The 17,285-nt window shown below is 34.2% G+C and overlaps 1 protein-coding gene across 2 annotated transcripts; it reads right to left on the reverse strand.

Moving 5' to 3' along the window:
• Positions 1-635: 635 nt before the first annotated feature.
• On the reverse strand, positions 636-7,333 carry LOC100783387 (probable hexosyltransferase MUCI70). 2 transcript variants are annotated; one of them, XM_006583757.4, is made up of 9 exons: positions 6,598-7,332; positions 5,771-6,007; positions 5,337-5,550; positions 5,063-5,172; positions 4,785-4,984; positions 4,305-4,408; positions 2,039-2,226; positions 1,753-1,952; positions 636-1,169 (listed from the first exon to the last, which is right to left on the reverse strand). In XM_006583757.4, the coding sequence occupies exons 1-9, from the start codon at positions 6,821-6,823 to the stop codon at positions 954-956; spliced, it is 1,695 nt and encodes a 564-aa protein (XP_006583820.2). In that variant the 5' UTR covers positions 6,824-7,332; the 3' UTR covers positions 636-953. The 2 variants fall into 2 exon arrangements, with proteins under 2 accessions (XP_006583820.2, XP_006583819.2); XM_006583756.4 differs by having other exon boundaries at positions 4,785-5,172; positions 6,598-7,333.
• Positions 7,334-17,285: the final 9,952 nt, after the last annotated feature.

Below are 17,285 nucleotides of genomic sequence, written 5' to 3' on the forward strand. Positions count from 1 at the left end.
TTATATGGAAGAAACTAGCAAGTGTGAAACATTAGTTTATATTAAATAAAAATTTTATTTTTTATGCAAAGATAAAAAAAAAAGACAAATTTGTTGTTTAATTATTTTATGTAACAATGCTTGAGATTAAGAATTCAACTAAATTTTGTTATTTTATGCTATTGTGTTTGATATTAAGAATAGAAGTGCAAGTGAACATAGTTTTTCACGTGATCTCATCTACGATCAGAATTTTTATTTTGTAAGAAAGGATGTTGAAGAGGAAAAGAAAGGAGAGGGAATAGTAGGCTGCATGGAGTAAAAAGGATGAGGAAGAAGAATGTTAAAAGTAGGGCTCGTTCACTTTACTCCATGAGATTTGTAAAATAAAACATTATTCTTTGAAATTCAACTATTTTCATCCTTAATGAATGTCGACATGTCTGTTAAAACAATGTGATTTTATTATGGGATTCTTGTTTCTTTTATTTTCATTTCTTAAATTCTTCATGGAGTAAAGTGAACGAGCTCTATTATGATTTTAGAAATTCTTAATAAACCATCAATTTAGTCAAAGAGACTAAGAGAGGCATCTACACTTATTAGGCACACAGACATATGTGAAAAAATCTATTAAAATGTATAAAAGTTACTTCTATCAATACGAATGAACGAGTCTTGAATATATCTTTAGAGTAGTATAACAGAGGAAGTACACTTTTTCTGTGAGGAATTTAGTGATAGCGGAATAGCAAAATGGGTTACCACTATAATTATTGAAAACTTTACTATATATACAGCAAAAAATTAACAAAAATGGACAATTGCGGATAGTTAAAAGAATGAGAGCGTCTATGTGGAAACAATACAACACTCATCTTGCACATTTTTTCCCTCCAGCTCTGCAACGAATGATTTCTGTAGGTGGAATTTTAAACAAAACTACTAATAATATAATCACCCAAACAAAATTGTTAACTTGGTTCCATCTCTCTACCTCCAGCAACAACTTTGCGGTGGCGCCGTGAACCAGCTCGTCGATCTTTTCCATGCCTTCCAGGGCCTCTTCTAATGGGTGAGTTTGCACCCTTTTCAGGTGATGTTTCAAGCACTGGCAATGGAGGAGGAGGAGATGGGGGAGGGGGTGAAGCTGGTGGCGCCAGGCGCAACAATAGATCCCTGTGGTATTTCTGTAAGCACCCAAACATGAGAGAAAAGTGACCATGAAATTCCATTAGCAATATAAAAAACATGACATTCAGAATACAGAAACAATAACCTTTTTTTTTTTCTTGAGACAAGGTTTTCATCAAAAACCTCAACCAAGGTCGTTGTAGTACACTTATCATAACACAATTAAATTTTGTGAACTTAAAGGAAATGCTTGTATCATAAAACTAATGATGGAATGGAAATAGTGAAGTACTTAAAATAGTGAAATAAGGGGAAGTTCATATCTAAGTGTGACAAAATTAAGAGAAACAAAGAAAAACAATGAAATGAAATAAAGGGGTTTATCTCTGAAAATATAAATGGGTAATCATCAATATGGAAAATGTTATCACATTAGTTGCTTACTAAAGAGTGCAAACATGCATGTGCACATCTTTATTGCATTACTAAATGTTTAACTGTTCAGAATCATGCACATGCATGTGCTCATCTTTATTGCATTACTAAATGTTTTTGTCTGTTCAGAATCAGCTTGTACCTTCTGGAAATCAATGCAATATAAAGTTTTAGTCAGATATAGAAACATGTCTAAATAGTTACCTGAACTACAAAGTTGCGTCTTTCACAATCCAAGAACATGTTAAAATGAAAATCTACCCTCGACAAAATTTTGTCCCTAACGGTTGAGAAACTAATCTGGTCCCTTGAAGTAAATCGGTCAACTTCATTGAACCAAAGACAAGCAAAGAGGTTGCTAATAGGAACATGCTCTCGTACTATCACACATCCTTCAGGAACATCTGTAGCGTTTGAAAAATGTTTTTAAAAAAACAATGAAACAGGTGCAACTCATCCTAGATAAGTACAGGAAGGCAGTTTTACCTACCACTTATAAGAGGAAGCTTAGCCTCTGTATATGGGGTCAATCCCTCTTTCTTGTAAAACTCTATCTGAAAGTCAATAGAGGCATTATCATACTTTCCAGCAGCTTTATTTGCCTCAGCCTCAATGAATACATCAAAGCGTCTATAATGTTTTGATATGGCAAAAGTAGCATTCTTTCTCCACAAAAACCTAAACAAGTGTGAAGGGAGTTTAGGTGTCAAAACATGTATTATGGATACATAAAGCAAAATATAGCTTGTAAAAAGTCAGAAAAATCATGTATGAAATATGACCCCAAATTAATTACAATTTGGTACACACTCCAAATTAACATACATACAAATCCAGTAAAATCTAAAGCTTTATTTTCATAGAAAAAATACAATATATATCAGTATCTTGTTCATCCATGAACAAATTGTTACACCTTGGAAAGTCACTCAAAATGGAAGGTAAATTCAGCAGAGTGAAGGGAAGAGAAGAATCAAACAAAATCAATTGCAAAACCAACAATATTGTGCAGTAAACATCAACAAAATAAAAAATGAAAGCATCAAGGCTGTTAACATTTCAATTACACAACCTCTAAATGACAGTCCTATAAGCTGAGGTAAGCATTTGACAAGATTCTAGTACTTGCATATAAGTAATATTAATGTTACAAGCCTATAAAATATTTCCTAGAGGAAAGGCAATAAAGGAGATAATTGATGGATAAGGCTCCTCTCAAGTAAGCTTATTTTTTAGTGCTCAAAGAAGGGTATATCCACCATTGAATTTTAGTGAGTTATGATCACAATGTATTTTAAATTAGTCGAGAGTGGATATACCCTTACTTGTATGCTTCAGAGACAAAATTCACTTTCAACTTTTCCATAACTGAAAACTCCACTTATGCCAGCCCTCAATGAGCTCTAATGTCAGAGAGATCAATTTGAAGAAATACCTACACCACAAGACAATAATTATCCTAATATCAACAAAACAGAGGCAAAGATCAAGACTTCTGATCCAATCTTATCTACAGTATGCATTGATTTTCTAGCCAGTAATCACGGGCTTCTAGTCTCATGTTACCATACCTCAGTAGCCCCCAAAACAAACAATTTTACACCAAGCTGTCATAAATGGTATTTTGGGATCTGCAAGCAGGCATGCCATGCAGACCAGATGGGAAGTTTGGGAGGAAGGAAAATGAGTCACATGTAGGAGCTATGCAGAGCTATTGTTTCTTTTCTTTTGGTTTATTCTTATTTCTTAGAGGACTTCTTATTCTCCTTTTTTTTGTTTCCCTACTTCTTTCTCATTCAAAAAAAGCACGAGAGATTGTATTGGTGCATCAGGTGTTTCTGGGCCCATGCAGCTGAAAATATTGAGTCCCAACTCCCAAGTGCAATAAACTATAGGGCTTGTTTTTTAAGGTTCCTAAAAGTTAAACTAGCAGTCTATCGGGGATTAATTGAAAGTGGAACTATAGTAGAGTTTAATCTAGTTGATTAGTAAGTTATCCTCATTTTCCACTGCTATGCTCTGAAAAGACTATTTTATCATTGGTTAGCAATCTACTCCGCAACATACAATAGTAGAAAAATAAGAAAATCTACAGCTTGAGTATTGGCAACCATTTCAAGGCAGAACGCTCTGTGGTAAGACCATTCATTTGTTTTCTTTGAAAACTCGTAACTACACTAAGGACATAATCTATAGAAAATCTGAATGGGCCTTTGTGTCTAGATAGATTAATATGTCACCTTCACCTTGGGCAGAAAAGAAATTCCGTACTTGGACTTAAAGAATTTTCATGTTAAGCTATAACAATCAGAGAAAGATATTAATGAAGCAGCAAGCACATAATATGGAGATATGTGAGTTGCACCTTCAATCTTGGAGGACAAATCATGCACTGGATTGTGAAGAGAATATAAGCATATAGACTTACAGAGGAATTGTTACACGTAGCAAAACTACATGAATAACAATCTAGTTAAAGCAAGGGATGCATACTAACAAACATCAAACTCTTATCACCTCATCTAGTCCCACGGTGGATCTAGTTTGAAACATGTAAGCAGTCTTAAAGCAAAATAGCAGGCATATGGTATCTATCTCAAACAGAAGTGGATAGAACAGTAAACCACATGCCAAACTACATATAAAACTAAGCATGGGACTGAAATGAGAATATTTACATCACATTCACATATAGAATGAATAGGTATAGGGGTATAATATTATATGCAGTAACAAAGAGATACACCGGAATATACCTTTCAAGAATTTGATATGGATCCACAACAAGCTCAAGCTTCCCATCAAGCCATATAGAATAGCGAGCATTCGGAACCAATCTATGCAACAAAAGCTTTGGAATCTGTGGAAAAGGTGGTAAAATTTATAGGGTATGTAAAGTACTACTTTAGGAACATGAAAACACATCAGCACCTAGTCAAAAGTTTAATTTTATTCAATTCATACATAGGATCTAGCCAATACTAGGAGGTCTATTGATCTAAGAATTTTCCCCTCCCCTTTCTGTGTATTGAGGACAAATCAGTACAGCAATATTAACCGACAGGTAGAATACAAAAAGATGAAACCACAGCCAAAAAGTATTACTTTTCTACACAAACATTTAGATCATAAAGAACCGCATAGTAAAAAATGTTTCAGTAACAAAAATGGCTAACATCCCATATGCTAATTTCTATTTCAGTCACCATGGTTCTGGTGAATTATGTAACTCTGACCTTTCCTGTCCGTCTTGCATCAGGGTAAGGAAGATTACGAGCAACAATAGTTCTCCATAAACCAATCTTCTTGCTGATTCCCAATTTACCAGAACTAATCAGATATTTTTCTGTTTGTTCATCTACAAACATAAGGAAGCATACAGTCTTCCTTGAATAATCACTTATATTGTTTGGCTCATTTATCACATCAAAGTTTCCTGAACAATAAATTTGATATACTATCAATTGCAAGCTTATAAACAAGTAAATAAATGCAGAAATCACATAATACAGACCAAATATGGCTGATGCAACAACCACTCCATCACACTGCTCCATTTCAAAAAGGTCAGCTCCATCAATGTCAAATCCTGTGTTGCGGCCAGGTTTAATTCCTCTAACAAATCTGATTGGTATATTCATTATTGAAGATGGAGAATGAATTCATGTCAGTAAGAAATTACAAGAATGCTTAATTACTAGCGCAGACAACTATAACCACAAAGAACATTCCTTGGTGGGTATAGATGTTACTTATTAGGGAAACATTCAACAAAAAGCAAAACATACCCACAGTGCACAGTCATCGACTCTCGTATATCAAAAGAATCATTTCTCTGCTTCAAAGTAGGATACCCACCAAAGTCTGAACCACCAAATTCTCCATCTCTACTTAAATTTTCTTCATAGACATATGTTAAATTCCCAAGGACCGGTGAAGGTGAGGGCAATGCTGGCATCAGTCCAATGGCTTCTTCCACAGGAAGGTAACACACTGGGCATGCTAAAACATAACACAAGCCTAAATATTCAGTAGAAAGTAGAAATACCATACACATTAGGCGATCTAAAATATATCCCATGTCGTCCATACAGTCATATATCACAACTTCCAAAAACTAATTGATATATGCATGGATGATGGAAACTATTCCAAATTATTAAGAGTCAAATAGTGTATAAGAAAGATATCTTATCTAGCAAAATAGTAAACTAAAACTTACGACGTGGCCCAGTACGCTTTTTATCAGCAGGCGGGGGAGGGAGTGTGAAGCTATTACACGGATGCCCTGGAGGAAGATGGTAGCCCAAAAAATAACCCGTGGGTGGAGGGAGTAATACCAATCTCTTAGTTAAGCCCATTGCATTTGTCATAGAGTTCTCAAATGTAGAATCACTTGTAGACACACTTTCATTAACATTAATGTTTGTCACAGTGTTTCCGTCCTGAGAATCTTCACCTGAAAGCAAGCCACACCACAAGCACCGTGCTATGTTCTAATTAAGGTAGAAATCAAACAACATATGCAAATCACAACTCACAGCACATTGTAGTATACCCAGTTGAGCCAATCAAAAGAACAAGATAGCAACGGCATATCAAAACTAAAAATATGAAAGCTCAAATTGTAATCCCAAATCCACCCTACCGGGTATCCTCCCTTTGGAGGCAATTCTGTTCAATACACTATCAGACACTAGACACCTCTTCAAATATGTATTTGAACCGTGGTTCACCACACATTATTGTAATCCCTCCTAGTTATCCTCCCTTCAGACGCAATCCTGTTTGAGACACTATCAAACACTAGACACCTCTTCTAACCAGCATTATTCAAACCTTGATTCGCCACATTACGGAAACTAGTCCCTTCCGCTAGACCCAACTCGGGTTGGTGCTCAAATTACAATATGATACTTAATGCAATCACATAATTACAATTTAGCACAGTAACTATATATATATATATATATAAACAAATCGAAGAAGAAAGAAAGGAAAAGGAAGAAAGTGAGGAACCTTTTAAGGAAAAGGAAGAAAGTGAGGAACCTTTTCCAACATACAAAACCCAGACGAAAACCGCGGCGGAGATGAGGCAAAGGAAGAGCATTCCGACCTTCTTGCGGCCGGCGAACTTGCAGATCCAAAGGAACAGCCTCTCCTTCTCCTTCTCCTTGAGCATCTTCGAAGCCTTGCGTGCAATCCCGTTCTGTACCTGTTTATCCAAAGACCCATAACTTCCAGAACGAATTCCAATACCCAATGGAGCAGACATTTATGCCCCTCCTCTCATTCCTCACCCCCTTCTCTTTCTCTCCCTCCACCCCCAGATCACACCAATTCCCAATGCACTCTCACCAATCCCTCTCTCACTCCAAACTCAACAAATTAACAACAAAACAAAGTTGATTTCTCTTTCTGGGTATTCCAGATCCCCAAATAACAGAAAAATCAACTGAAATACGGTTATATTACACTGAAAAAACAAAATCCCCCCTCTATGAATCTAGGGTTTATGATTGGCCCCGTAGAGTTTTCTGAAATCCAAGATTGCAAATTTTAAGTGGTAAAGAAATTATAGTTTATTGATTCCGCTGATCCGGAAGTGAGGATGATGATCTCAGAGTCAGACTCAGGAAATTTTCATTGAATGTTATTTATATGAGGGGGAAATTACCTTACTGGGGAATAAAAATGAGAACATGTAAATTTGTGAATAGTGCGCACAAGCACAATATTTGGCTCTTAAGACACTCGTGCCTCGCTGATTTTGACGTGGGATGGAAAAATGGCACCAGCATTAGTCATAGTCTGACATCTGGTAACTATGATCAATTATTTCTGTTAACTTAATGGTGTTAATTATTATTATGGTTAAACTCATTGGTACTATACTGTTAAATTAATTAAGCCAAAAAGCGTCTGGAATCTCAGCGATAATATCTTTAAAAAAAATTGTTTGTCAATTTAAAAAGAAGGATTGTTACATAATTCGTGATATTCCGTAAGATGTCGAAAATAAAAAGAGAGTATTGTATTGTAGTGACCCATGATTGATCAACTGATTCATGGTAGGATACTTCAATATATGATGGTTGGAGAGAGGATTCTGGTAAGAAAATACTGTTTGGGGGAGAATAGGGAGCAGGGTTGATAATCAACCGAATAAATTCAAAAATAATTTTAAATTTAGTTTGATAATTAACTTATTAAATTTGATTCATCAATAAAATAAATTAAACTTGAGTTATATATAATTTGATTTATTTGATTCATGAATCGGAGATATATATATATAATTGATTGAATTTTTTATTATATATATATATATATATATATATATATATATAATTGATTGAATTTTTTATTATTTTATGTGTAAGATGGGATAATTTTATTTATGTATATTTTGGATGTAGTTGTTTTTTTATCATATCTTGTAGCTTTACAAAGCCAATAAAATAAGTTTAGTTTTGTTTTCTTATAAAAATATAAAATTATTTTATCTAAAATTTACAAATAAATTTAAAATTTAAAATGTTTAGGACTTATAAAAAAATATTCTTATTTCACATAATTTGAACTAACGAGCTAAATCAAATTATTTGTGAGCTTAAATCAAATCAAATTCAAATAAAAAAAATATTAATGTCAAGATTTGAAATGAATTAAATATTAATAAATTGAGTTGAGAGTTATTTCCAACCCTAGTATAGGGAGAGAATAGTGTACTTAGAGGGAGAATAATTAGCTCTACTTATTTATAAATGTTGGTAGATATGGATCCCAATAGAGATTTATTTCAATTACATTGTTTTCTACCAATGGTTATTTTATGATCTTTGTTTTCATGTTTGAACGCTTTATAATGGGTATGATAGGAAGCAATTTTTTAAATAGGGAGAAGATTGACTCTTCTTGTTAATAGAATTTTAGTGATGCTTTCTAGTCTAGCTAGGGTGATTATGGACAAGAGTCTTTAGTTTGAAATATTGTCTTCGCATGTCTTGTGATAGTGTGGTGATGGATAGTTTTTGTGTTGATTGAGGTACATATCCCAAATCACATATTAGAAAACAAATTCTAAGCTAGAATGACTAACATGGAACCAAAAAAAAAAGTTCAAAGGAAAACAAATTGTTAGAAAATAGTCATAAAGTACAAAAATTCTTCAAATCTCAATTCATTTAGTCACTACACACATTTTACAAGTTACACTTCAACCCCAACTTGATAAGGATTTAGTTGCGACAATTTTTAAATATTTTATTTTGATCATATTATTAGTCAATGTGAGATATTCGACACTCCCCTTACATTGAAAACTAAAAATCTCAAATGTAAAGTTTATAAAACTAGACATCTGCAGATGATTTGATAATGATCCGATAGTGACTAATCTAATAGGTCCAACAATAATTGATAGGATAAACTTTTATATCATTATAGAATTTTGGATTAGGAATTAAGTCAACTCTACAAAACTAATTTGTAAAGTTAGGACTCTTAGGTTATATATTTTAATTTGATCATATCACTAATCATCAATATGAAATCTCTATTACTAAAAAAGACTAAAAGCATCTATCTAGAATTTAGAATTGTAATAAAATTATGGCATGACTAATCTATGGGATTATTAGCACCAAAACACCCAGAATTTTGAGATGAAGCAGCAACATAGAGTAATTTGTTATTATTATCTTAAAATGACGAAGTGGTTTCTTTTTCAATTTTTAGATCTTCCTTTCAAAATTGTTAGCATGTAAAATGGTTTCGGCTGTGCTTTTCAAATATGGTTTTCAAGATCTAGGAATTTGTTAGACTTTTGGCAAGCATACCAATTGTCATTGTAGGTTACACATTTATAAAAAGAGTTCATCTTCATAGGGACCTGAGTTACTTACATTAAGTTATCCCAAATCGATCCCTCGCACTTGGTACCTAAGAATATTTACTCAATATCAATCCCTCACATGCAGTAAATACTCTAGCATTATAATCATATTTATGTGTTTTTTGCAATCAAAATGTTATGCTTTATTCCTAGCAACATAACATAAAGAGTAAAATCATTCGATTCAAATTCTAAGATTACTTTCTAGTTTGGCTTAAAATCCAATTTCATGACACTAGTGACCAAATAGAATCAATCATTACGAGTAGAATGAAATCACCAATAATTAATAGAAAAGATTCATACATATATAATATCAAAAGGGATACATAAAGGTACAAAGATTACATCTAATCCTTAAGAAAAATTAACCGATCATTACTTAGAGCATAAGACTAACAAGAGAAATGACGAAGGATGTAATCCATGGTAAACATTGCAGCGCCTCGACTCCACTTTTCCTTTTCTCCTTTTTCTTCCTTAGCCTCTGCATTTATTCTCTGCTTTCTAATTTTGCTGGATGTCTTTCCTTTCAACAATGCATGGCTATTTATAGAAAACAACCAAAGAGTGTAAGGAAATTCGCCTAGGCGAATTGGGTGTCAGAAATCTTTATAAAATAACCATTTTGTCCTTCCTTTTGGCTTTATTTTTGGATCTACCTAACAATCATCAAAACCTACAAAATCATGGGTGAATCTTTCATATTTAAACAACATTAGTAAATATATAGTATATATAATACAACTAGATTTAAAGGTAGTTTATAAGAAAATTATTACAATCAAAAGATAAGTGATAACAATTTAATCTCAAAAATAACTAAAATTTGACACTTATTAGAAACAAAATATTGGCAGTGATAGTTGGTCCAAATTAAGTGCATAATCTTTTCTTTCCTTTTGTGTGTGCAAGGTGCATCATACTTATTTATTTTTGGAACATTGACATTATGTTTGTCTCTTTGTAAAATTGTTGAAAATTATAGTCATTAACATTGCTTCCTTAAGCAGACTTCCTTTTCATTATCCTTCTGTTCTCTTCGAAACAACACACAATTAAGAGCCTAAACGCAACGGGCAAAAAACATAACAAAATGCTAGCTCAAAAGAACCCTAATTCTTCTAGACTTTGGACTTTGATATTTTACGGTGAAAAAAAAAACAAATTTTACCCTGGCCCCTAGCCCTCGTATTAGCAAATTAAAAAACAAAATCTTGTAAAATAAAATGGAGGAAGGGTTTGTTGCCCATAATAATATTTTTCCACAACTAAAACATTATTGTTTCTCGTTAAGAACATTTGTGGTGTATAAAATAAACATTTCAAATACTTTAACAATACTTTCATATTTTGATGATTAATATAATAAAAAATCTAATTGTTAAATAAAATATTTCTCTAGAAATATTAACATGCAACTGAATTAAGTATTTAATTTAACATGTTTTTTGTAGTGTTGGGATTAAGTGATCTATTAATCGTTATCTATTATATATTTTTAAAATACAAGTTAGAGTTTCATGTTATTTTCAATTAACATATATAAATTATGTTAATATTAATATTTTTATTTGTAGAATTCCAAAAACCAAAAGATAAAATGCATTGTAAAAATTGAATTTTATCGCTAAGGCTTAAGTGATTTAAATGCAAAGTGAAATATTATATTTTACTAGATGAAGCTTATTTGAATGAATGCATTGGAAGTTGTTTTTGTTTCAACTTTTAAAAGAACTTATTTATTATAGTTGGTGACAATCTTCACTATAAACATATAAGAAAAATAGTGGAGAAGACACACATGAAGAGAGAATGTGTGAGAAGAAAGATTGTGAAACAAAGTCACTTTCTTGAGAGAAAAGTGTCTTTGTGTAAGAGTGTTATCATTTCTTGTAACTGTTGAGTGGGGTACTCGAGTTTATAGAGTGATACACTATTTAAAATGGGTTACAATCTTGTTATCATTTTTGTGATAGAATATTGAATAACAATAATAGAGAATATTTGGCTTGCTTATTTCATAGTCTCAAGTGTGTATATATACAATAGTTTTGAATCAATTTGATTCTACAGAATCAATGCTATTTAATTCACATAAAGCTATTACTAAAAATATAATAACAGAATCAATGCTATTTAATTCACATAAAGCTATTACTAAAAATATAATAGACAAGGAATATTTTATATTCTAATACACCCCCGTAGTCGAAACGGGAGGAGGACGAATGTTGAGACTATCTCTGAAGTCGCTGAATAGCTGTAGCGGAAGGCCCTTTGTGAAAATGTCAGCTATTTGGTAGCGTGAAGGAACATGTAGAACGCGTATCTGGCCACGAGCAACCTTTTCACGCACAAAATGAATATCCATTTCAATGTGTTTAGTGCGTTGGTGTTGAATGGGATTTCCTGATAAGTAGACAGCACTAACATTGTCACAATATACTAGTGTGGCTTTCGCAATAGGACACTGAAGTTCTAAGAGTAAATTTTGAAGCCAACAGGATTCAGAGACAACGTTAGCAACACCACGATACTCTGCCTCTGCACTAGAACGAGAAAGAGTTGGTTGACGTTTGGCAGACCATGAAACTAAATTATCTCCAAGATAAACACAATAACCGGACGTGGACCTGCGGGTGTCCGGACATCCCCCCCAGTCAGCATCAGTATATGTGGTGAGTTTGTCAACTGAGGAGGGAGAGAGATGTAAACCGTGAGTGATGGTGCCTTTGATGTATCGAATGATTCGCTTCAAGGCATTCATGTGTTGTGTTCTTGGATCATGCATGAAAAGACATACTTGCTGAACGGCATAAGAAATATCAGGTCTTGTGAAAGTAAGGTATTGCAAAGCACCAGCAAGACTTCTATATTCAGATGGATCATGATATGGGTTGCCAGAGGTTCCACTGAGTTTTGCTTTTGTATCCACTGGAGTTGAAACCGGTTTGCAGGAGGACATGGAAGCTCTCTCAATGATTTCTTCAGCATATTTATGTTGAGAGAGAAACATACCACTGGAATGCCTGGTAACTGAGATACCTAGAAAATAACTAAGAGGACCCAAATCTTTCATAGCAAATTCGGAACTCAGTTTAGACATGATAGATTGGCGTAGAGTGTCAGAGGATGCAGTGAGAATGATATCATCTACATAAAGAAGGATGTAGGCCGTGTCATTGCCATTGTGGTAGGTGAATAATGAGTTATCACATATACTATGAGAAAAGCCCAAGGTAGCAACAAAATCAGTGAAGCGTTGGTACCAAGCACGAGGTGCTTGTTTAAGACCATAGAGAGACTTCTTCAACAAGCATACATAATCAGGGTATTGCGGATCGCGGAAGCCAGCAGGTTGGTACATGTACACGGTTTCATTGAGATTACCATGTAGGAAAGCATTTTTGACATCCAACTGATGAAGACCCCATGATTTGGAAAGAGCAATACTGAGAACCGTTCGAATAGTTGCTGGTTTAACTACGGGACTAAAGGTTTCACCGCAATCGACACCAGTCTGTTGATTCGAACCATTACCTACTAGCCGAGCCTTGTACCTTTCAAATGAACCATCAGCTTTCTTTTTATGCCTGAAAATCCACAAACTTCGGATAACATTAGCATCAGTTGGACGGGGCACTAAGTCCCACGTCTTATTTTCAATAAGAGCATTATATTCGTCGGTCATGGCCATTTTCCAATTAGGATCTTGTAATGCATTAATGGGATTGGTAGGCAAGGGAGAAATTGAGTGTGAAGCTGATGCGTGGAGATTGAAAAGTTTGCGAGGCTTAATAATGCCATGTTGTGCTCTAGTGGTCATTTGAGGGGAAGGGGGTGATGGTGACGATGAGCTGATTGGTTCGGTAGTTTGTGTGGAGGAAGGGACAGAGGTTGATGATGGCATATGTTGGGAGGTGGGGGTCGTAGTAGTGCGATTGGGTAATGAGATAGGTGTTGGTAATGGGGTAGTATTTGGATGAGGGGAATGTTGGTTAGGCGTTGGTGTCATGAGGGGTGAAGAGGTTGGGTCGGTTTTAAGAAATGGTGTGTCGCTTGTATCCAAAAAATCATAACTAGAGGTTGGAGGAGCATTCAAGGCAGAAAACGGAAACGTATTTTCATCAAAAGTAACATGCCTACAAAGAATAATTTTACGACTCGACAACTCATAACATTTATAACCTCGATGATTTGAAGGATAACCTAAAAAGACGCATGGAGTTGAGCGAGGCTGTAATTTATTTCTAGTTACAGAGGGAATAAGAGGGTAACAGAGACAACCAAAAACTTTAAGGTGAGAATATGACGGATCTTTTTGGTAGAGAATTTTAGTAGGGGTTTGTAGGGCAAGCTTTTTGTTAGGGAGTATGTTGAGGAGGTAAGTAGCCATCTGTAGTGCATGATGCCAAAAATGAGATGGGAGAGAAGCATGGGCCAGGAGGGTGCGAATGATATTATTGATGGTGCGAATTTTTCTTTCGGCTTTTCCATTTTGGGGTGAGGTGTATGGACAAGAGAATCGAAACGTCATTCCATTTAGTTCACAAAATTTATGAAAATGTGCATTGTCATATTCTTTTCCATTATCACATTGAAAACATTTGATTTCTCTTTCAAATTGTGTTTTAATATGAGCACGGAACTGAATAAAGATGGAATGGACTTGAGATTTATTTGCAATTGGAAAAGTCCACAAAAAATTCGTGAAGTCATCTAGGAACAAAGCATAATAACGATGTCCACCTGAGCTGAGCACAGGGGACGTCCAAATATCACTGTGAACAATATCAAAAGGCATCATAGTATAAGAAGAAGATTCATAAAAAGGTAATTTTGTGTGTTTTCCAAGAGGACAGGAATGACAAAAATAATGCTTTGGAAGCTTATTACATAAAATAAAATTGTTTCTTTGTAGAGAATTAAAAACTGGAATGCCTGGATGTCCTAAACGATTGTGCCATAATTCTTTGGATAAAGCGACAAAATTGGATGGGTAGGTAGTGGTTGGTCTTGAGGTGAGTGGATATAGATCGCCTGAGCTATCACATCTCATTAAAATAATCCCTGTCTGAAAATCCTTCACAGAAAAACCAAATGGATCAAATTCAACAGAAATATCATTGTCAATGGTAAATTTTCTTACAGAAACAAGATTTTTAATTAACTGAGGTGCATGTAAGACATTATGTAGGGTTAAGGGGTGGTGAGAATTTGGGATTAATGCATTTCCTCGACCAATAACTGGAATATTATGACCACTACCAACGATAATATTATTGCTCATATTGGAATAAGAAGTGAGATTACCTCCATTTGCAGTCATGTGAGAGGTGGCCCCGGTATCCATGTACCACTGATCATCAGGAGGAGCCATAGAAAGAGTATGCATCGCAGCTTGAATGTCGGTTGATGCATATGATGGTTGAGCATTATTTGCTGATGTGGCTGCCATATGAGCTTGTGGAGGCTTTGGTCCAAGAATTCCTTGCTGGCGAGGAGTGGACTGATGTTGCCAATTTGGCGTAGTTGGGTACGGACATGGTGGCGTGGCCCATGGTTGCCACGGTGCAGCCCAAGGTGGAACAGCCCACTGTTGTTGTTGCGGATATTGGTAATATTGTGACCGATTATTGCGACCTCCGTTGCGACCCCTACCACGATTACCACGGCCACCACGGTTGCTACCACGACCGCGGTTAGAGGCTGTATTGTCGCTGCCACGACCTCCATGATTGGTGTTGTTTGGTGTATTGTTATAATTCTGTTGAGAAGAATTATTAACAGTGCTGACATCTTGAGAAGCGAGAAACGCAGAATTGTCTGTAACGGTTGCAGCCTTTTGCGCCTTTGCTGTTTCCTCTAAAACAATCATTGAACGGGCTTTGTAGAAGGGCGGGAGAGTTTCTCCATGTCGAATCTGTGATCCGACGGCGGCATAGGCATCTGTTAGTCCAGAAATAAGTTGCAACACCAATCTTTCATTTGATACTGGCGCACCAACATTTGACAATTGATCAGATAGTGTTTTCAAATGTTGACAGTATGATGAAGCATTAGGGAATTGTTCCATCTGCACTCGCGAAAATTCTTGTTCGAGATAGAGTGCTCTGGAATGCTTATTATCAAAGAAGATTTCAAACAAGCGGTTCCACGCCATTTCTGCCGTCGTGTCACGTTCAATGATTGTGTTCAGCAAATCATCGGAAATAGTTCCGTAGATCCATTGGAGAACAACAGCATCAAGGCGTGACCAAAGCTTGGGGTCTGTTTGTTTGAGAGATATATCACGTGTATCATCAGCAGAGGAGGGAATAATGTGATCAATAACTTGGTAGGCTCTTGCATGGATTTTGAACAATTCTGACCAAGTGTTGTACTGACTCTTTTCTATATCTAACTTAACTTTGATAAAATTGGTAATGTTGGGGACTGTGAGTGCAGGATGTGTAACAGAAGATGGTGGAGAGGGAGGATTCGAGCCAGCCATGGATGAGGAAAGTTGAATTTGATTCAAGAGTTTTTGGGATTCAGTAACGAGAATGAGGGCGGCGCTAGAGATTAGGTTTGGAATGAGAGATCAGTACCAAACTTACTGATACCATATTGAATAACAATAATAGAGAATATTTGGCTTGCTTATTTCATAGTCTCAAGTGTGTATATATACAATAGTTTTGAATCAATTTGATTCTACAGAATCAATGCTATTTAATTCACATAAAGCTATTACTAAAAATATAATAACAGAATCAATGCTATTTAATTCACATAAAGCTATTACTAAAAATATAATAGACAAGGAATATTTTATATTCTAATATAGAAAAATACTTTTGAGACGGTTCCGTGGACATAAATAAAAAGTATTGAACCACGTTAAATTCTTGAGTTTGTTATTATTTTTATTATGATGTAATCTTTTTAGTATTTTCAAGATCCTTTCTGGGTGTGAGTAATTTTATTTATGGGAGCATTGATTACTCAACATTATTTTAGTAAGATGTTAGATTAATTATGAATACAAATATGTTATATTTTAATTATATTAAGCCATAGAAGGCCAAATCAAATTATTAATTACTATAGAAGAAATTGTTTTCATATATATTAACACAATATTAGTCTATTTAGTGAAGATTTTTTTTTTTGGGGTAATAAATGTATACTTGACCTTCATCATCCAAGCAATTTTTTTTTGTGTTAAAAAACAAAAACATAAACAAAATGCACTTCTCCTTCTACACTTGGACTTGTGGCCGATGAGTTTTGTGACCTCTTTTATTAGCCTTTGGTTTACAACTTTTTAAGCAAATACATACTTTTATCTAAACTTTATAGAACGTTGATTAATTAACTAGATTAGCATAGGATTTTAAAAACAAAATGTTCTAGCAGTTATACAAAAAATTGAAAAAAATGAATATAAAACTTTGATTAATTAACTTTATAGAACGTTGATTAATTAACTATATCAATTGTATTTTAAGGATCAATATACAACTTTTTCTTGAATTCAATTTTTTTTTAAAAAATAAATCCATTTACAATAATAAAGCAAATCAGAAAGAATTTATATAAAACAGATCAAAATATAATTCGCTTTATTTCAATTTTATACAAATATTTTCATACTAAAAATCCAAAATTCATAGACCAACCTAATATAATACTATAAATTACAATAATTGAAAATATTAAAATTAAAAAACTAAAAACTGAAAAAATCTTAAGAAATTAAGTTAAGTTTATTACTTTTTAATTAATATCAAATTTGTTCTTAGTACTGTCAATCTGTAAACATGACAAGTCATCATCATAACTTTAACTGGTT

This window comes from Glycine max, chromosome 7 (genome assembly GCF_000004515.6).
Source record: "Glycine max cultivar Williams 82 chromosome 7, Glycine_max_v4.0, whole genome shotgun sequence".
Classification (NCBI taxonomy): Eukaryota; Viridiplantae; Streptophyta; class Magnoliopsida; order Fabales; family Fabaceae; genus Glycine; species Glycine max.